The 22810-nt window shown below is 41.6% G+C and overlaps 1 protein-coding gene across 5 annotated transcripts in view; it reads right to left on the bottom strand.

Annotated features, from left to right (window-relative positions):
* Positions 1–22810, bottom strand: part of spidr (scaffold protein involved in DNA repair) — a 187286-nt gene that overhangs the window by 136512 nt on the left and 27964 nt on the right. For all 5 annotated transcript variants that reach the window (XM_078397363.1, XM_078397365.1, XM_078397364.1 and 2 more), the window contains exon 6: positions 9669–9925. In XM_078397363.1, the coding sequence (XP_078253489.1) occupies positions 9669–9925 (257 nt within the window). The remainder of the gene's footprint in view (positions 1–9668; positions 9926–22810) is intronic.

Raw genomic sequence — 22810 nt, 5'->3', positions numbered from 1 at the left:
GGCTCCGTGTATCTCTGCTGTCACTGAAGTGGGCTGTGATGCGCCGGGTGTAGTGTTGTTTGGCTTTCCTGATGCCACTGGAAAGGTTGGCCCTGGCTGCTCTGAGACCGGCTGGATTGCCCTCTCTGAAGACAACGTTGCGGACCCTCAGCAGCCCATGGACCTCCCCTGTCAGCCATGGCTTCTGGTTAGCCCGGATGGTGATGGCTCTGGTGTGGGTCACATCATCAATGCATTTGGTGATGTAGCCTGTAACTGTCTCTGTGTATTCCTGAATGTTGGTTGTGTTGTTGTATGTTGTTGTAATATGTCTAAATCTAACATTTTAAGGCTGAGGATAGGGGGTGTCAAGAGATTTAAATTGTCATGTGTGCCAGCAATGGTACAATGAAGTTCTTGCAGCAGCAAAAAAAGGTGTGGTTTCAAAGTAAGATTTGGGGAAAGAATTATTGTGACAGGTGACAGAAGCTCAATGTCAATCTTACAGATTGATCAGAGGTGTGCTTCAAAAGCATCATCCATTCAGTCAGACGTTTGTCAAAATCACAATCTCATCATCAAATGCAATACACTAAATTGAAAGATTGCTGCTTCACCAGAAAGGACGGTCTGGTCCTCTGGATAATGGAAGGGTGAGATAAAAGTGCAAGTGTACTATCTCCCATGTACTCTTATATCTCCTATGTACTGTCCTGTGCAGAAAGGATTTTCACTGGATATCTGGAGCAGTCCTTTCAGTTCTACTTGGACCCTCTCCCTCAACATTTTTAATGATACCCCACAGTAATTACAGAGTCCAACATATAGACCAGACTCCCCACTGTCTCCATCTACACTCCATACTGCCTCGGAAAAGCAGCCAACATAATCAAAGACTTGTCCCATTCATTCACTTAAGGAGGTGGCTCTAGAAATAGTGGAAGCATTGGAGATCATTTTTCAATGTTCTATAGATTCAGGATCAGTTCCTGTGGATTGGAGGATAGCAAATGTTATCCCACTTTTTAAGAAAGGAGGGAGAGAGAAAACGGGTAATTATAGACCAGTTAGTCTGACATCAGTGGTGGGGAAGATGCTGGAGTCAATTATAAAAGACGAAATTGCTGAGCATTTGGATAGCAGTAACAGGATCATTCCGAGTCAGCATGGATTTACGAAGGGGAAATCATGCTTGACAAATCTACTGGAATTTTTTGAGGATGTAACTAGGAAAATTGACTGGGGAGAGTCAGTGGATGTGGTGTACCTCGACTTTCAGAAAGCCTTCGACAAGGTCCCACATAGGAGATTAGTGGGCAAAATTAGAGCATATGGTATTGGGGGTAGGGTACTGACATGGATAGAAAATTGGTTGACAGACAGAAAACAAAGAGCGGGGATAAATGGGACCCTTTCGGAATGGCAGGCAGTGACCAGTGGGGTACCGCAAGGTTCGGTGCTGGGACCCCAGCTATTTACGATATACATTAATGACTTAGATGAAGGGATTAAAAGTACCATTAGCAAATTTGCAGATGATACTAAGCTGGGGGGTAGTGTGAATTGTGAGGAAGATGCAATAAGGCTGCAGGGTGACTTGGACAGGTTGTGTGAGTGGGCGGATACATGGCAGATGCAGTTTAATGTAGATAAGTGTGAGGTTATTCACTTTGGAAGTAAGAATAGAAAGGCAGATTATTATCTGAATGGTGTCAAGTTAGGAAGAGGGGATGTTCAACGAGATCTGGGTGTCCTAGTGCATCAGTCACTGAAAGGAAGCATGCAGGTACAGCAGGCAGTGAAGAAAGCCAATGGAATGTTGGCCTTCATAACAAGAGGAGTTGAGTATAGGAGCAAAGAGGTCCTTCTACAGTTGTACCGGGCCCTGGTGAGACCACACCTGGAGTACTGTGTGCAGTTTTGGTCTCCAAATTTGAGGAAGGATATTCTTGCTATTGAGGGCGTGCAGCGTAGGTTCACTAGGTTAATTCCCGGAATGGCGGGACTGTTGTATGTTGAAAGGCTGGAGCAATTAGGCTTGTATACACTGGAATTTAGAAGGATGAGGGGGGATCTTATTGAAACATATAAGATAATTAGGGGATTGGACACATTAGAGGCAGGAAACATGTTCCCAATGTTGGGGGAGTCCAGAACAAGGGGCCACAGTTTAAGAATAAGGGGTAGGCCATTTAGAACGGAGATGAGGAAGAACTTTTTCAGTCAGAGAGTGGTGAAGGTGTGGAATTCTCTGCCTCAGAAGGCAGTGGAGGCCAGTTCGTTGGATGCTTTCAAGAGAGAGCTGGATAGAGCTCTTAAGGATAGTGGAGTGAGGGGGTATGGGGAGAAGGCAGGAACGGGGTACTGATTGAGAGTGATCAGCCATGATCGCATTGAATGGCGGTGCTGGCTCGAAGGGCTGAATGGCCTACTCCTGCACCTATTGTCTATTGTCTATTCCTCCTTTTCCCGCTACTGTCAGGCAGCGGATACAAAAGCCTGAAAGTGTGCAACAACAGATTCAGGATCAGTTTCTTCCCTTCTTTCTTCTTTCGTATGTCAACTACAACAATCAAAAGTGCAATTGGTGCTTCAGAATACCGTAGTTGACGCTTTGCTGCAAATTTTGCCAGTTCCGTAGAACTACCCAGGGTGGACGACGAGGACGTAAAGCAGCTCCCACCCCTCGTCCCTGCTATTATCAGGCTTCTGAATGGTAAGCTGGAGTACTGTCCGCTTTACTGCAACCCCATAGCAGACACTCATGTTTGTCTATGTTACTGTTGCACTATAATGCAATTACAATAATAAACATAAACCATTGATGACTAATTGGTGTTGCTTCCTGCACTCTTACAGAACTCAAAATGCATTATCTTTGCTGGTACTACTTTCAAAGGGTCCATATTTGACTGTTCCCTTCTCTTTCTTGTCTTTTCTATCTTCATCTCAGAGTATGGGCCTGCCACCCAGATCCATTCTAAGCCCATACACTTCCACAGCTATCTTTACCACACCTCCCACCATTCTGATTCCCATTCCATTTTCTTTGTTTCACCATCATTTCTGCTCTGATGATGAGACTTTTGAATCCGGTGCTTTTAACATGTCTACCTTTCCCTTACCTATGATATCTCCTAGATCATAGTTGATGGGCTCACAGCCGTCTCCTCTATTTGCTGGACTTCTGCACTTCTCCCAGTCAGGAGGTCAGGGTCCTCTTGTCCTCACCTTCCACCTCAACAGCCTTGATATTCAATGGATTGCCTTACATAATTTCTGCCAAACGCAATGGAATTACACCATCAGGACAACTTCCTCTTTCGTTATCTTTCTGAATTCAGAAGAGATGCTTTATACTGCAGTTTCCTGATCTATTCTTTATTGCACACAAAACCATCCCTTCTCATCTACCCAGGCCCTCCTCTACCCTCCCCTCCCCTCCCCACCCCCACACATACTTTTCTTTATACCCCCCTGCCCAGTTCCTTTCCCCTCCTTCATCCACTCATCTCACCCCTCCATACCCCAGGTCCCATATTTTCCTATCTCCACTTTCCCCCACACCCCATTCCCTTCCACATTATTTGTGCCTGGAAAATAATGCCTCAAAATGGTTGCCAAGCAGTGCAAAGAGAAACAGTAAATAGTCAGAACTTGTGGTCCATAATGCAATTAATGACATAGGTAAAATGAGGGAAGAAGTCCTGCAACCTGAACTGAGAAAACTATGTACGATGGTAAAATAAAATACCCTAAGTCTGTAAACTCTGGATTTCTTTTGGTGCTACATTCTAATGCGTATATAAATAAAAGGACAGATCAGGCAAATGTGTAGCGGAAAATATGGTCAAAGAGGAAAGGTTTTAGATTTCTAGACCAATGCGGACCATTACTTGGGAAAGAGGGAACTGTACAAGCTGAACAGGTTGCACCTGAACCAAAACAGATCTGACATTTTTGTCGTGGGTTTGTGTGAGCTGTTGAGGAGGGATAATACTAATTTAGGATGGGATTAGGACACAGAGTAAGAGAAGAGTGGGGGCTGACAAACAGGCAAAGATGGAAAACTATCTCTAGTCAAATAAGCGGAAGGTAAGCGGATTATATCTACTTTAACACAAATAATCCGACAAGTAAGGGTGATAACTTGAAGTTGATGAACAACATCTGGGAGCATAGTTTGTTGCTGTCACAGAGACACGGTTGAATAATGGACAGGACAATCTGATATTTCGAGGTTTAGAATCTTCAGGCAGAACATTCATTCATTATTGTAGTCAGGAGGGAAGGTCTTCAAATGAGGCCACAATGGTAGACACAAAAGGCAGGAGTAATCAGCAGGTCAGGCAGCATCTCTGGAAAAAAAGAACAGGAGATGTTTCGGGTCAGAACCCTTCTTCAGACTCAGAAGGGTTCCAACCCGAAACGTCCTCTATTCTTTTTCTCCAGAGATGCTGCCTGACCCATTCAGTTATCAGCATTTTGTGTCCATCGTCAGTATAAACCAGATCTGCAGTTCCTTCATCCACAAGGGTACACCTTAGAAATAAAAAGGGAGATGATCACATTGCTGGGAGTATGCAAAAGGCCACCAAATAGTTAGTGATAATTCAGGGAAGCAGATAGGTTTCGGTTTATTATTGTCAAATGTACCAAGGTACAAAGAAAAGCTTTGTTTTGCATCCTTTCCAATTGGATAATACTATATATACATGTATACATTCAAGTCAAATTCAAGTACAATAGATAGAGCAATGTGCAAAGTACAGAGTGCAGGATTAGTTCTCAGCATTGTAGTACATCAGCTCCATAGACAAAGTCCAATGTCCACAATGGGCTAAAGGTGAATCGGACAGTGCCCTAACTTATGGAAGGACAATTCAAAAGCCTGGTAAAAGAGAAGAAACATCATTGATAATGAAGAGGGTTGTTTTCCGTTATTGATCGGTTGGTTAGATGGGCAGATAAATGTCAAAGGGTAGATGGAATTTAATCCTGACAATTATGAGCTGTTACAATTTGAGAGGATTAATAAGGCTGGTATATATAAATGTATATATATACACACACACACACACATAGATACATATATATATAAAGATTAGCAGGAACATAAGAAGCAGGCAGACATCAGTGTGCAAGTCAAAGGATTCTTGGAAGTGACACCATCGGTAGACAAGGAGATTATGAATGCGTATAGGATACTTTCATTCATTTATTGGCAAGACACAGAATATAAGAGCAAGGGGGATATAACGCAACTATAGATACAACACAAACATTAGTAGTATCCCAGATGGAAAAATGTGTCAAACTTTCATTACCATATTATGGGATGTGGCCAGGAATAGAGAGTTTCATCAATGAGAAGAGACAGGAGAGTGTGGATTTATTTCCTTTGGAGCGGAGAATACTGAGGGCACTTGACTGAGGTATCCAAAATTATGAGAGCCTAGAAAGGATTGATAGCGAGAAGGCTTTCCCCTTAATAGATGTATATTCCCAGAAGGCACTTTAAGATTTAGAGGGAAATTTGTGGAATAATTTTTGTAACCAGATGGCGTTTGAAATCTAAAACTCACCCTCTCAGAGAGTAATGCAGTCCTTCATTACATTTTAAAATATGCACTGATTTGCAAAAATGCACTGGCACAGCTAAGAGAGTTGCTGCTTCACATCTCGAGTTACCCGGGTTCAATTCTCATGCCTGCTGTTGCCTTTTGTTTGCATGTCTCCCTGTATCTGTGTTGTTTTTTTCTGTTCCAATTTCATCCCACATGCCAAAGACATGCTGGGTTGATAAGTTGAATAACTATTGTAAAAACTGCCCTTTGTGTGTCAGTGAGTGGTAGAATCTGGAGGAGTTGATGGGAGCACAGGCAGAATAAATATATTCTGAAAAAGCTTTTTAGATGGTCAGCTCAGACCTGTTTCCGTGATATATCATAATGTCTCCACTATGGAACAACCTTTAAATTATTATTGATCAGCAGAATTTCAAAGCTAGCTTTCATTTAATCACTTGAAACTTCAATTTCTGTCACTGATCTTATGTGCAAAATCCAAGAATGTGATTTTCAGCCTCAATAATGATTTGAATGTAATGGTAAACAAATAATGGGAGTTTAGTGCACACTAAGTGGCCTATCAAAATAGTTGTTTTATAATCCTGCTAAAGTTTACAGAGCTGGCCCACACTAATAAACTGTAAAGATTCACAAAACATAATTGCCTGAATAATGCTGCCAAAAGCTCCAGAGAACCACAACCAGGCACAGAATTCTGAACTTCCACGCACAGTGCAGCTTGGGAGTAAGGAACACACAGACAGACGAGGGTGCATCTGACATCTCCAGTCACCTCTGTCCAATTGCATTCCATAACTTACTGAGCCAAAGGGCTGGATACACTTAGAACTGGATACATTATCTAGTGTAGTCCTCTGTACACAGTATCTAATGCAGCTCAGTCTGAAGAAGAGCCGACACAAAATGTCGTCTACGCCGACGTGTATTATGCATTTGAATTGGACCACTACCTTGACTGTGAATCTGAGCTTTTGTTTAACTTTATAATTATTTATCTTTGTGCATGTGCTTAATTAACAGTAATTTAATATTTTTTTATTGTTTTTTTAATTTAATTTAATAATTCTTACTTTGAGTATCTAAATCCATTTCAACTGCTCTTTAAAAATAACCAATATTATCCGCGTCACATAACAGTTGTGCATCAAGTCTATGCTAGCACGAGTAATGCTGGGATGAGGGCCTCAGGATGGATGCATTATTCAAGGTCTGGTGAACACATGTTTCTAATCGACAAGCAGAACCAAAGCCTTGGTGTCACTAGTGACACTAGTTACTGCAGGGATTAAGGAAGTGAGAGAAAGCAACCATAGGCAATGGGTTAGGGATTGAGTACAATCCAGTCCAATGCATTTAATGAGATAACATCACTCCGGATCAATTTCACTTGGCAACGTCAACACGAGAAACACGTGGTTATGTCACGTGACTTGGAGCAGAAGCTCCATAGAGTAAGAACAGGTATTACTCATACAAGTGTCACAAGAGGTGATAGTATAATAGATTGCAACCCCATGATCAGAAGTCAGGCAGACTCAACTGAGACAAAAATCAAATGCTCCATGCAAATCAAATTTTAAAATATATATATATTCAGGCAAAATTACAAGCACACAGTGGATTTTCCACTGTTAAATTTCACATCTAGCTTTAAAAACAACAAAATATGCAAAATAAAAGCATGCACGACCTCATACCAGCTCCGCAATTCAATTAGATTGTGGTTGATCTTTGTGGGGTTGTCACTTTTCCATATTTATCTTGTATTCCGAGATTGACTAAACATCCAAAACTCTTTCGGTCTGTCTTGAATTTTCTTAGTAACCTTGAGATCTCTTTGATAGAGAATTCGCTACCCTCTGACTAAAGAGATTTCAGCTCACCTCAGTCCCAAATGGCCATCCCTTTATTTAAGTGCCCGAGATCGAGAAGAGTGGGGAAACATCATCATTGCATTTACTCTGTTCAGCCACATCAGAATTTTGTATTTTCACTAAGATCTTCTCCATTTTTCTAAACTTGATTGGTAATGTCTAATCTTCTTATTCTCTCCACCCAGCCAGTACCTGCCTCCCCTGCCACAATCCCACAATCATAACCGTACATCTTGAGGAAAATCAGACTTGTCAACAATAGCTCATTTGCAGTCTCAACAGGACCTTGCATAACTGCAGTGAAATGTCCTTAGTTTTGTATGCAAATCGTCTTATATTGAAAGCCATTCAATTATTTGCCATCCTAACTCTGTTAAAACTCACATGTTAGCTTTGTCACCATTTAAAAATTAATCTGCTTGTCTTTTTTTTGCCTATCATAGTTAATGACTTTATTCTTCCATATTATATGCCATCTGCTACATCCTCATCCATCCCAATCACCTTGAAAACTCTCTACTTACGCCTCACAACTCATATTGTCTGCCAGCTTTTTATCTTCAGCAATCATGATTGTATTGCACATGACCTCAATAAAATTATCAATAAAGATTTGTTCTAACATTAAAAAGTTGGAATACATAAAATATACACTAATTTGATCGTGAACTAAAAGAAAAAGCTTCACTTTTCATTGTTCAACCAGAATTCAGTTCCAATGTCTTGTTTTGATGATACTGACTTATGCGTATCCTTGCTGAAATCACTCACAAATAATAATTATTTCCTTAAAGTAGTAGATCCAAAATCTGCACAACTATTAGAACTGAACCTCTTTAGTATCAGATTTGCCTTGTACACAATTCAAAGCATTAATTTGTCAACGCTGTCAAAGATTTCATTCAACAAAGAAACACCACATCTGCAACTTCAATTTCCAATTAAGTACCTACACCAAATTTAGTTTTCACATTTAAGATATAAATGAGCCTTTCAGGAGAATTTACTTCCAATTTGCATTGCCATAGGCTTCAAAACATCAGAAAAACAGGACAATATAACTTGAAACATTACAACTTCTTTCACAAACTTCTGAATTGACCACTTTCACAAACATTGCTTTTGTGCAACAGCATGAAGCGAGTACCCCACTGTATTCAGTAATGTTATTATCTGTTAGCTTTTTTGTAAAGTTTCAACATTCTTTTTAAGTAAGAGATTAATTAGCCTTTCTGGTTTAAGCAGATTTGCATGGGGGAAAAATATTACACTTATAACCTTTTCAAGGGTTGTAAAATCTGAAATAAAATTATTCAAAATGTATCTTGAAACAAGAATGAATCATGGTTTCGTACAAATTTATTCTAAACAAGAATATCTAATCTAGCTATCGGTCTAATCACTTGCAATCTTTCATTAAACTCACAAGATATTTATAGAAAAGTTTCCATGAAAAAATACTGCAAATGAAAAAAACCTACAGATGATAAAAATTTGGTTTAGCAAATGGAAAATATAAACAAAAGCAAAATACTGTAAATGGTTGAAACTTAATATAGAAAACAAAACTAAAGAAAATCTCAACAGAATGAGCAGCGTCTGTGGGAAAAGGATCAGAGTGAAGGTATCAACATTACAGTATGGTGTGTAGTTCTGGTCATCACAATCTTGGACGGATGTGAATGCGCTGGCCAGAGTGACGAGGAAATTCACCACAATGGTGCCTGGATTGGTTGCCTGGATTATAGTTATGGGGAGGGATTAGATAGGCTAGGCTTGTTTTCCCCAGAATAATGGAGGCTGAGTCATGACCTGTTGGAAGTAAAGAAGATTACGAGAGACATGGATACGGTAATTTAGACAAAATAGTTTTCACACACCAGGGGTAAAAAAAAACAAGAAGGCATCAGGTTAAGGTGAGGAGGAGTTTTCTCAAAAGGGATCTGAGGTGCAAATTGTATTTTTACATGGAAAATATTTGATAAGTGGAATGGACTGCCAGAGGAAGTGGTGGAATCAGATATAATCACTCAGTTGAAGAGGAATTTAGCCAGGCTCTTAAAATACACAAACAGAATATGACCCTAATGAGGACAAATAGGATCCAGTGAAGATGGCAAAAAGGTCCGCATGGATGCGGTGGACCGAAGAGTCTGTCTCTGTGCTGTACAACTCGATGGCCATAGAAATGCAACAATAAAAAAGGCAAACCGTCCTGACTCACCTGGGAAATTTTCTTTTCTTTTTGGCAGAATCTTCTGGGGTTTTTAATGTCGTTCTCTTTTGCTTCTCAGGTGTCTGCAGAAATGCTTGTGCACATTTCAACCAATCACTTGCCCTCCTGACAGAGGGCTGATCACGTCCAGACTCACAAGCAGATAAGTTGGGTTGTGTCGATATGGATGGAGTGGACTTTTCAGCTAGGTCCTGTTCGGTTGTGCTTTCATTATCAGATGAAAATTCTAAAATATCTTCTGCTACCTAGAATTGAGAGATCCATGTTATTTACACATGATTGTGTTTTAAATTTTGTTTAGTTTAGAGAAACACTGTGGAAACAGGCCCTTCGATCCACTAAGTCTGCGCCAACCAACGATTACCCCTACACTAGTTCCGTCCTACACACTGGAGACAATTTACAGAATCTAATCGTGTATAGTCTTTTCGCTGACTGGATAGCACTCAACAAAAAGCATTTCACTGTACCTCAGTACATGTGACAATAAACAAAACTAAACTAAAAAGTTATTGAAATGTTGGAAGAAACCAGGGCACTCCGAGAAAACAATAGACAATAGACAATAGACAATAGACAATAGACAATAGGTGCAGGAGTAGGCCATTCAGCCCTTCGAGCCAGCACCGCCATTCAATGCGATCATGGCTGATCACTATCAATCAGTACCCCGTTCCTGCCTTCTCCCCATACCCCCTCACTCCGCTATCCTTAAGAGCTCTATCCAGCTCTCTCTTGAAAGCATCCAACGAACTGGCCTCCACTGCCTTCTGAGGCAGAGAATTCCACACCTTCACCACCCTCTGACTGAAAAAGTTCTTCCTCATCTCCGTTCTAAATGGCCTACCCCTTATTCTCAAACTGTGGCCCCTTGTTCTGGACTCCCCCAACATTGGGAACATGTTATCTGCCTCTAATGTGTCCAATCCCCTAATTATCTTATATGTTTCAATAAGATCCCCCCTCATCCTTCTAAATTCCAGTGTATACAAGCCCAATCGCTCCAGCCTTTCAACATACGACAGTCCCGCCATTCCGGGAATTAATCTAGTGAACCTACGCTGCACGCCCTCCATAGCAAGAATATCCTTCCTCAAATTTGGAGACCAAAACTGCACACAGTACTCCAGGTGCGGTCTCACCAGGGCCCGGTACAACTGTAGAAGGACCTCTTTGCTCCTATACTCAACTCCTCTTGTTACGAAGGCCAACATTCCATTGGCTTTCTTCACTGCCTGCTGAACCTGCATGCTTCCTTTCATTGACTGATGCACTAGGACACCCAGATCTCGTTGAACTCCCCCTCCTCCTAACTTGACACATCTACTCTACCCATACCTACTCCATCCCTCAACCAATTATGAAACATTCACCATGAGTTGAACACTTATTTTCATTTATTTCTCATATCTTTAACATCCTAGTATGGCAACTGCTCTGCTTTTGACCACCTGAATCAGCAAAGAATGGTGAACGCTGTCCAATACATCACTTCCTTCCATTTAGTCTATCTTCATGTACATTGCATCAGGAAGGCTGAAAGTATCATCAAGGATGCCTGCCCTGCCACCCTGACTATTCACGTTTCTCAATTCTACCTTCTGGAAAACCCGCGCAATGTCATCATAGTGACGAAGAAAATAATCAGATCGATGAAATGTACCATTTGTATTCATATCATAACTTTCTTTTTCAAAATAAAAGGAAAAATCTTCCCAGAGCTGAGTTATATACAGGGTCACCTTAACACTGCACATCTACTCTACCCATACCTACTCCATCCCTCAACCAATTATGAAACATTCACCATGAGTTGAACACTTATTTTCATTTATTTCTCATATCTTTAACATCCTAGTATGGCAACTGCTCTGCTTTTGACCACCTGAATCAGCAAAGAATGGTGAACGCTGTCCAATACATCACTTCCTTCCATTTAGTCTATCTTCATGTACATTGCATCAGGAAGGCTGAAAGTATCATCAAGGATGCCTGCCCTGCCACCCTGACTATTCACGTTTCTCAATTCTACCTTCTGGAAAACGATACAGGAGCTTGAAAGCTCAGACCTCCAGACTTTAGAACAGCTTCCTTCCCATGGCTATCAAACTCCTGAACCAATCAACTTTTTCACATCTCCTTCCAGGATGTGCTGCCACGGACTCCTACCCTTAAGTCTACTTCATTCACTTAGTCCAATATTGCCCTATGTTTTGCACCACTACAGACTGCACTATAATCTTGGTACCATTCTGATGTTTTGCATTTGTTGTTGTATTTATTGTTGTATCTATCATTACCGTACACATTTTATTCTATGAATTCCATGCAAACCAAGAATTTCATTGCACCATATTTGCAATAAGCAAATCTGAAAATGAATATGAATAAGAATATATTTTATTTCTTGCCTTCTGTGATATCTGCAAATGTTTATGTCGTTATTTGCTGATGCTTTTTAGCTTATAGCTGCCACTCTAGACAGGCTACTCAATATAGAAGTATATTAAAAAATGGAAAAGTAGGGGTTAAATTAATAGTAATATACACTTGAGACTCACTGCATTTTCCTAACATTTCTCAGCACCATAAAAAAATGCACGCCTCCAATTATACCCACATTTTTGCTTATGGTAGGAGAGCACCCTGGGGGTCACATCAACTCCAGATCACATGAAGTCACACAGCACCAACTTAAACATAGCAAAGAAACCCTCCTGATCATCAGTCTGATAAAGAGTCCCAACTCAAAACGCTGCCTGTCCATTCTCTCCACAGAAGCTGCCTGGCTGCTGTGTTCCTCCAGCACTGCGTGTTTTGCTCAAGATTTCAGCATCTGCAGCTTCTCGCGTCTCCTGATTATCATCTTTTGTCTTTGTGGCTCGAAGAACAAGTCAGAGATTGGGTAGAAAATGCGCTTCACGGAAGGAAGCAGAGGGTGATGGTGGAAGGTTGTTTTTCAGACTGGAGGCCCATGACTAGTGGTGTTCCTTAGATTGGTGCTAAGCCCAATAGACAATAGGTGCAGGAGGAGGCCATTCGGCCCTTCGAGCCAGCACCGCCATTCAATGTGATCATGGCTGATCATTCTCAATCAGTACCCCGTTCCTGCCTTCTCCCCATACCCCCTGACTCCGCGATCCTTAAGAGCTCTATCCAGCTCTCTCTTGAATGCATTCAGAGAATTGGCCTTCACTGCCTTCTGAGGCAGAGAATTCCACAGATTCACAACTCTCTGACTGAAAAAGTTTTTCCTCGTCTCAGTTCTAAATGGCCTACCCCTTATTCTTAAACTGTGGCCCCTTGTTCTGGACTCCCCCAACATTGGGAACATGTTTCTTGCCTCTAACGTGTCCAACCCCTTAATAATCTTATACATTTCGATAAGATCTCCTCTCATCCATCTAAATTCCAGTGTATACAAGCCTAGTCGCTCCAGTCTTTCAACATATGATAGTCCCGCCATTCCGGGAATTAACCTAGTAAACCTACGCTGCACGCCATTGCTATTTGTGGTATATATCAATGATTTGGATGAGAATGAACAAGCATGATTAGTAAGTTTGCAGATGACAGTAAAGTGGGTGGTATCAGAGTGGAGATGGTTATCAAAAATTACTGCAGGATCTTGATCAGCTGGGCAAGTGGGATGAGAAGTGGTTAACGGAATTCAATACAGATAAATGTGAAGAGTTGCATTTTGGGGAGCCAAACCAAGGCAGGACCTTCACAGAGAATGGCAGGGCCCTGGGTAGTGCTGTAGAGCAGAAAGATCTAGTGGTCCAGGTACATAGTTCCATGAAAGTAAAAGTGTTCAGTTTTGGTTACCCTGTTATAGGAAGGATGCTGTTAAGCTGGAAAGAGTGCAGAGAAGATTCGGATGTTGCAAGAACTTGAACCTGAAGGGCAACTTTTTCTCACAGAGGGTAGTGGATATATGGAATGTGCTGCCAGTGGAGGTAGTTGGGGCAGGCACTATAACAACATTTAAGACACTTGGACAGGTACATGGATAGAGGGATATGGCCCAAATGTGGGCTGGTAGGACTAGCGTAGATGGAGCATCATGGACGGCATGGGCCAAAGGGCCTATTTCTATGCTATATGACTATGACTGGTTATCCTGCGTTAGCATCCTGTTTTTATTGGTTAAAAATGCAGGAGGGTCAGCTAGCCACAAATAGTCTACAATACCAAAAAGCTCTCAGTACTTATTACACTGAATGAGGTGCTTTTCACTAAGTCAGACTGTGTGCCTTGTGACAAGCAACTTTGCAATTAGAAACTTGAGGTGCCAGATCAGCAACAACGAAAAGTTATTTTGACTTTTGTTTCGTGTCAGAAAGAAGAAAATGTTCAGTTTATTTTCTTGTAACAGGATCTCCAAATCTCTTTCAGCATACTTAACACTATTTAAAGACTAAAGTAAGGTCACAGAATAATCTACGGCACAAGAAAGTTCCCATTGTGTGCTTTTAGAATCAAAATTTTCAGATAATTAATAACTTTAAGAGCCATGGGTTTTTTAAAGTTGTACTTTTCCATCAGCTGAATGGAACCCAGAACATCTGTGACCACCATGTTTCTCGTGGGCTGGCTAGTCACCGAATAAGAAACCAACTGCAAAATAACATTAATAACATTAATCTCATCTCCTTCTTAAAGGAACGTCTTTTAATTCCGAGACTATGAGCTCTAGTCCGAGACTCTCCCACTAGTGGAAATGTCCTCTCTACATCTACTCTATCCAAGCCTTTCACTTCGGTAAGTTTCAATGAGGTCCCCCCTCATCCTTCTAAACTCCAGCGAGTATAGGCCCAGTGCCAACAAACTCTCACCATATGTTAACCCACTCATTCTTGGGATCATTCTTGTAAACTTCCTCTGGACCCTCTCCAGAGCCAGTATATCTTTCCTCAGATATGGTGACCAAATTTGCTCACAATACTCCAAATGCGGCCTGACCAGCACTTTATAGAGCCTCAGCATTACATCCCTGTTTTTTTATATTCTAGCCCTCGTTTGCCTTCCTCACTACCGATTCGACTGGCAAATTAACATTTTGGGTATCCTGCACCTGCACTCCCAAGTCCCTTTGCACCACCGATTTCTGGATTCTTTCCCCATTAACAAAATAGTCTCCGCCTTTATTCCTACTACCAAAATGCATGACTCCACACTTTGCTACAATATATTCCATCTGCCACTTCTCTTCCCACTCTCCCAACCTGTTCAAGTCCTTCTGCAGAGTCTCTGCTTTCTCTACACTACCTGCCCCTCCACCTATTTTCGTATCATCTGCAAACTTGGCCACAATGCCTTCAATCCCCTCACCCAAATCATTAATATACAACGTGAAGAGTAGTGGCCCCAGCACCACCACACCCCACCCCCCCAAACCCTTTAGAACTCTGCTAGTCACTGGCAGCTAACCAGAAAATGCCCCTTGCCACTCTTTGCCTTCTGCCATCCAGCCAACCTGCTATCCATGCTAGTATCTGCCTTTTGATACCATGGGCTCTCATCTTCCTTAGCATCCTCACATGTGGCGCCTTTTCAAATTATACTTTCTGAAAATCTAGGTAAATAACATCAACTGACTCTCCTTTGTCTATCCTGCTATTTACTTCTTCAAAGAATTCCAGCAGATTCGTCAGGCAAGATCTCCCTTTCACAAAACCATGCTGACTTTGGCCTATTTTATTATGAACATCTAAGTACTTCGTAACCTCATCCTTTAATGGACTCTAAAATCTTACCAACCACTGAAGTCAGCCAAATCGGCCTATAGTTTCCACGATTCTGCTTTGCTCCCTTCATGTACCATGGGGTAATATTGCCAATTTTCCAATTGTTTGGAACCACTCCTGACTCGAGTGATTCCTGAAATATCATAATTAATGCCTCCACAATCTCCAAAGCCACCTCTTTTAGAACCTTAGGGTGCAGTCCATCCGGTCCAGGTGACATCCACCTTCAGCCCTTTCAACTTCCCAAGCACCTTCTTCTTAGTAATAGCCACTCCACTAACTTCCACCCCCTGACTCACATGAATTTCAGGCACGTTGCTGGTGTCCTCCACTGTGAAAACTGATGCAAAAAAAGTTAATCAATTCCTCTGCCATTTCTTTATTCCCCAGTATCACTTCTCCTGCATCATTCTCCAACATTCTCCAACGGTCCAATGTCTACACTTGCTTCTTTCTTACTCTTGCTATCCTTATTTATATTATTGGCTAACTTACCTTCGTATTTCATCTTTTTTCCCCTTATTGCCTTTTTAGTTACCTTCTGTTGTTCTTTAACAACTTCCCAATCCTCTGGCTTCCCACTAATCTTTGCAATGTTATATGCCTTCTCTTTTAGTTTCGACTGTCCTTGACTTCCCTTCCCAGCCACGGTCACCTCATTCGCCCCCTAGAATCTTTCTTCCTCTTTGGAATGAAAAGATCCTGCATTCTCCGAATTATTCCCAGAAATTCCTGCCATTGCTGTTCCATCATCATTCCTCCTAGGGTCCCTTTCCAGTCAACTTTGGCCAGCTCCTCCCTCATTCCTCTGTAGACCCCTTTGTTCAGCTGTAATACTGACAGATCCGATTTCATCTTCTCCCTCTCAAATTGCAAGTGAAATCTTATCATGTTGTGGTTGCTACCTCTAGTGGTTCTTTTACCTTGAGTTCCCTAATCAAATCCGTTATCAGTAATACTACCTGATTTGCTGTGTTTTTCCAACACTTTGTTTTTACATCAAATTTTGGGCATGTGCATTTTTTTCTATTTCCAGTTCCTTTAAGTCTAATACCACATACAAATACAGATACACCACCGATTTTCCGGCACCCTTGGTTTCAGAGCCTTACTGGATTATTTGTTTTGCTGGACTAACAGAGGTCACATAATGATAATTTAACAATACACCTCTGACCCACTAATTATACCCCTCTGCATCTCTAAAGCACCATGGACTGCTAGAATCTTAAATAAAGCAAATATTAAATGTAAATTAAATGTGAATTAAATAATTGATGAAATGTACATGAAATACAGTCTCCTGCCCAGAGTAGGTGAATTGAGGACCAGAGGACATAGGTTTAAGTTGAAGGGGAAAAGATTTAATAGGAATCTGAGGGGTAACTTTTTCACACAAAGGGTGGTGGATGTATGGAACAAGCTGACAGAGGAGGTAGTTGAGGCAGGGACTATCCCAGCATTTGAGAAACAGTTAGACAGGTACATGGACAGGACAGGTTAGGAGGGATATGGACCAAACACGGGCAGGTGGGACTAGTGTAGCTGGGACTTGTTGGCCAGTGTGGGCAAGTTGGGTCGAAGGGCCTGTTTCCACACTGTATCACTCTATGACTATGACTCAAAGGGATCACCATCAACAACGGCAGATGTAAACAATTGACTCTTTCTGGATTGAGGCATATGTCCAGTTAGAGTGCACCAAAAGCAATGCCACCTGTGGCCGCCGTGTGAACTAGTCTGGCCGACGTGGGAATTTCAAGCGCGTTCTCGTAATTTTACCGGATTAAAAGAGGTGCCGAACCATCAGAAGCTGGAAAAACTGGGGTGTACCTGTATCATCCTTGTAGTACATTTGTGGTGTTTGTGGAAACTGAAGGTAGAATTAAGCCTTCCCTCTAACAAAGGCATTTTGTTTTGTTCTCTCCACATTTCACTCTTCCTCTGAAACTTAAAATCTTTTAAAATCTCTACCTGAAGTCAGCAACCTGAAACGATGTTTTTCTCACTGCAGATGCTGCTTGACCCGATTTCCAGCTTTGTTTATGTTTCATCCTTCCATCGTCCGCATTATTTTGTACCTTAGTTTCTGCCTTATTTTTTTGTTTTCATTCAGCTATTACATCTTCACATCAGATTTACTGAAATTAACACTCCTTTGCCACCCACTCTCTGCTTGCATCAACATCACAAGACATTCACTCTTTCTTGTGCCCCACCTTATCACTGGCATTCCCTTCTTTTCAATCTCTTTTCCTTATCTGTAACTTAAAACAAGTTTGAAGCAAATTGGAATATTTTTTCTTAGTTCTTAGTATATGATCATTAACATGAAAAGCTCTCCACTAACGGTATCTGACCTGCTGAGCATTTTTAGCTCTGTTCTATTTCTTTTATCTGAAAGGCCAATAAGCCCCCTGTTTCGATTTCCTTCACAATGAAATCCAGCATTTTCCCTACAATCAATGATAGGCTGCATCCATCCATAGGCTGCAGTAAAGCATTCAACAAGGTTCCTCATGTTAGGCTGCTCTGGAAGGTTAGATTGCATGGGTTCCAAGGAGAGATAGCTGAATGGATAGTAAATTGGCTTCATGGAAGGAAACAGTGGGTGATGGTGGAAGGTTGCTTCTCAGACTGGAGGCCTGTGACTAGTGTTGTGCTTAAGGTTTCAGTGTTGGGCCTGTTATTGTTTGTCATCTATCTCAATGATTTGGATGAGAACATACACGGCAAGATTAGCAAGTTTGCAGATGATACAAAGGTGGGTGGTTTTGCAGATAGTGAAGATGGTTGTGAAAAATTGCAGCAGGATCTCAATCAATTGGGCTGTGGAATGGTTGATGGAATTTAATGCAGAAAAATGTGAGGTGTTGCATTTTGGGAAGACTAACATGGGCAGGACCGACACAGTGAATGGTAGGGCTCTGGGTAGTGTTGTAGAGCAGAAGGATCTAGGAGTGCGGATGCACAGCTCCCTGAAGGTGGAGTCGCAGGTAGATCGGGTGGTCAAAAAGATGTTTGGCACATTGGACTTCATCAGCCAGAGTATTGAGTATAGAGGTTGGGAGGTCTTGTTGCAGTTGTATAAGACATTGGCGAGGCCACATTTAGAGTATTATGTTCAGTTCTGGGCACAGTATAGGAAAGATGTTGTCAATTTGGAAAGGGTACAGAGAAGATTCACGTGGATGTTGCCAGGACTAGAGGGTCTGAGCTATAGGCAGAGGTTGAGTAGACTGGGACTCTATTCTTTGGAGCGCAAGAGGATGAGGGGTGATCTTGTAGAGGTGTACAAGATCATAAGAGGAATTGATCAGATAGATGCACCGAGTCTCTTGCCCAGAGTAGGTGAATAGAGCACCAGAGGACATAGGTTTAAGGTGGGAAAAAGATTTAATAGGAATCTGAGGGGTAACCCTTTCACACAAAGGGTGGTGGATGTATGGAACAAGCTGCCAGAAGAGGCAAGGACTAACCCAGCATTTAAGAAGCAGTTAGACAGGTACATGGATAGGATGGGTTTGGAGGGATATGGACCAAATGCTAGCAGATGGGACTAGTGTAGCTGGGACATGTTGGCTGGTGTGGGCAAGTTGGGTTGAAGGGCCTGTTTCCACACTCTACCATTCTATGATCTTAGTTCTACTTCTTTTTTCCCTCCTTTCATAAACACACCCTAACTTTCCAAATTTGTTTTCACTTTTCCCTGAACTTGTCTGACTCCTTCCAATTGGACTCAAACTTTCTGTCAGATTCATTTATTCTTCTTTGAAAACAATTACAAAACAAGTTTAATATTTCAACCATTTCTTTAATTTCCAAAATAAAATAATTTCTTCTGCCCGTTTACTTCATTAATAATGGATTCCAGCACTTTCCCAAAAATTTACATCTGTTCAATTAGTTCTGTTTTCTAGTTCTTCTTTCCCTCTATTCTTGAATGTCCTTGTAGCCTTCCAAATTTGTGTTGTTACTCTTATCAAATTAATGAAAATTTGACAACTGCAATACAAAACATATGGCCCTAATAATGCCAGAAGATGCCAGTAGTTTCGTTTAGTTCGTTTAGTTTAGTTTAGAGATGCAGTGCGCAAAAAGGCCTTTTGGCCTACCGAGAGTCCCGTCGACCAGCAATCCCCGCACACAAACACTATCCAACACACTAGGGACAATTCACAATTTTGCCAAGCAAATTAGCCTACAAACCTGTACGTCTTTGGAGCGTGGGAGGAAACCGAAGCACCCGGAGAAAACACACGTATATCACAGGGAAAACATACAAACTCCATATAGACCGCATCCCTAGCCTCTCCATACTCTACTGCTGCACCACCATGCTATCCAGTTCTGTGGTGAAACACTAGCATTAACTTGGTAAATTCAGGCAAGTTTGGAACATCAGCAGGTTCATGTTCAAACATAGAAATGGTGTTATAGATTTCAGCAAATGGATTTGTCAGTATATTCTGCCATTGGATTGGATTTCCCAATTTCCTGTCAAAACATAGTGACTCAATCAAGTATGGGACATTCTCGCTCATAAGGTTTGACTTTGCAGATCTGAACCAGCTTAAGTAAAGAAGTGTAGATAGAAGGAACTGCAGATATCAGTTTCCAAAAAAATTCACGGTGTTGGAGTGATTCAGTGGGCCAAGCAGCATCTCTGGACTCAGTCAGCCACGCAGCATGTCTGGAGAACATGGATAGGTCAGGTCAGGACCCTTGTTGATTTGAGGTAGAGGGAGGAGAAAGGTGGAAGAAAGGTGGACAAAGTTTGGCAAGTGATAGGTGGACACAGGCAAGAGGAAGACTTGATTGGACGATTGGTTGGACAAAGAACAGAGACGATAAGACGAAAAGTGTGAGATAAGGATAGATGATGCGAGAGGAAGGAATGAGAAGACAAAGGAATGAATATAGATGGAAAAGGACGTGGGGAAGTGGAAAGGAAGAAATGGGTGCACATCCAGGTGGGGCACAAGTAAGAGAGGGGGGAAAAAGGGGAGGGGAAATTGGGGGAAGTTTCAGAAGGTTCGTTAGCTAAAATTGGAGAATTTAATGTTCATACCACTAGGTTATAAGTTATGCAAGTAGAATATGAGGTGCTATTCCTCCAGTTTGCATGCGGCTTCAATCTGGCAATAGAGGAAGGCCAGGTCAGAAATAACATTATGGGAGTGTGAAGGAGAATTATAATGGTTAGCAAACGAGAGATCCTGCAGGCCTTGGCGGACCAAGCACATTTCATACAACATAGAACAGTACAGCACAAGAACAGACCCGTGGGCCCACAACGTCTAATGCCCAAACACAATGCCAACTGAGTATTACGTCATAGAGTCATACTGCATGGAAAGAGGCCCATAGCCTAACTTGCTCAGGCCAACTGAGAAGTCCCATCTATATCAGTCCCACCTCCCCATGATTGGTCCTTATTCCTTAACTTATCCTATCCATGTACCTTTCCAAAAGTTATTATAATGCCTGCCTCAACTACCTCCTCTGGAAACTTGTTGAACCCACAAATTTCTGTGTGAAAAAGTTGCCTCTCAGGTTCCTATTATATATTAACCCCTCTCACCTTAAACCTAGGTCCTCTGGGTCTTGATTCCCCCTACTCTGGGTAAAAGACTGTGCATCTACCCTATTCCCCTCATGGTCTTATACACCTCTATAAGATCACCCTTCATCCTCCTGTGCTCCAAGGAATAAAGTCTTAGCCTGCTTAATCTCTCCCTTTTGCTCAAGCCCTCAAGTCCCAGCAAAATCCTCGTAAAAGTTCTGGCAAATTCAACGCAAAGGATCTGCCTGCACATAGTCCATATCCATCCATTCTCTGTGCATCCATATGCCTAACCAAAAGTCTCCTAAATACCACTATTGTATGCGCCTCAAGCACCAACCCCGACAGTGCGTTCCAGGCATTAACCACCCTCTACGCTAAAAACCTGTCCTGCACATCTCCTTTCAAATTTGCCCCTCTCACCTTAAAGCTCTGCCCTCTAGTACAGTGTCCTCCATATTGTTTGGGACAAAGACCTATCATTTATTTATTTGCCTCTGTACTCCACAATTTGTGATTTGTAATAGAAATAAAAATCACATGTGGTTAAAGTGCACATTGTCAGATCTTAATAAAGGCCATTTTTATAAATTTTGGTTTCACCATGTAGAAATTACAGCAGTGCTTATACATAGTCTCCCCATTTCAGGGCACCATAATGTTTGGGACACAAGGCTTCACAGGCGTCTGCAATTGCTCAGGTGTGTTTAATGCCTCCATAATGCAGGTATAAGAGAGCTCTCAGCTCTCAGATCAGAAGTACTCTTCAGGAGTCAGGTGTGGATTTGTCAATGACCACTGTCCGCAGAAGATTTCATGAACAGAAATACAGAGGCTACACTGCAAGATGCAAACCACTGGTTAGCCGCAAAAATAGGATGGAGGGGTTACAGTTTGCCAAGAAGTACTTAAAAGAGCAACCACAGTTCTGGAAAAAGGATTTGTGGACAGATGAGACGAACATTAACTTATATCAGAGTGATGGCAAGAGCAAAGTATGGAGGAGAGATGGAACTGCCCAAGATCCAAAGCATACCACCTCATCTATGAAACACATTGGTGGGGGTGTTATGGCCTGGGCATGTATGACTGCTGAAGGTACTGGCTCACTTATCTTCATTGATGATACAACTGCTGATGGTAGTAGCATAATGAATTCTGAAGTGTATAGGCACATCCTATCTGCTCCAGTTCAAACAAATGCCTCAAAATTCATTGGCCAGCAGTTCATTCTACAGCAAGACAATGATCCCAAATATACTGCTCAAGAAACAAGAGTTTTTCAAAGCTAAAAAATGGTCAATTCTTGAGTGGCCAAGTCAATCACCCGATCTGAACCAAATTGAGCATGCCTTTTGTATGCTGAAGAGAAAACTGAAGTGGACTAGCCCCCAAAATAAGTATAATCTAAAGATGGCTGCAATACAGGCCTGGTAGAGCATCGAGAAGACAGCCAGCAACTGGTGATGTCCATGAATCGCAGACTTCAAGCAGTCATTGCATGCAAATGATATGCAACAAAATACTAAACATGACTACTTTCATTTACATGACATTGTAAATATTATGGTGCCCTGAAACGGGGGGACTACATGTAGACACAGCTGTAATTTCTACATGGTGAAACCAAAATATATAAAAATGGCCTTTATTAAAATCTGACAATGTGCACTTTAACCACTTTCTATTACAAATCTCAAATTGTGGAGTACAGAGGCAAATAAATAAATGATGGGTCTTTGTTCCGAACATTATGGAGGGCACTGTATATTTTTCCATTCTGGGAAAAAGATTCTGAATGTCTATCCTCATAA

Source organism: Rhinoraja longicauda, chromosome 4 (genome assembly GCF_053455715.1).
Source record: "Rhinoraja longicauda isolate Sanriku21f chromosome 4, sRhiLon1.1, whole genome shotgun sequence".
NCBI lineage: Eukaryota > Metazoa > Chordata > Chondrichthyes > Rajiformes > Arhynchobatidae > Rhinoraja > Rhinoraja longicauda.
This window is presented reverse-complemented; position numbering and strand designations above follow the sequence as displayed.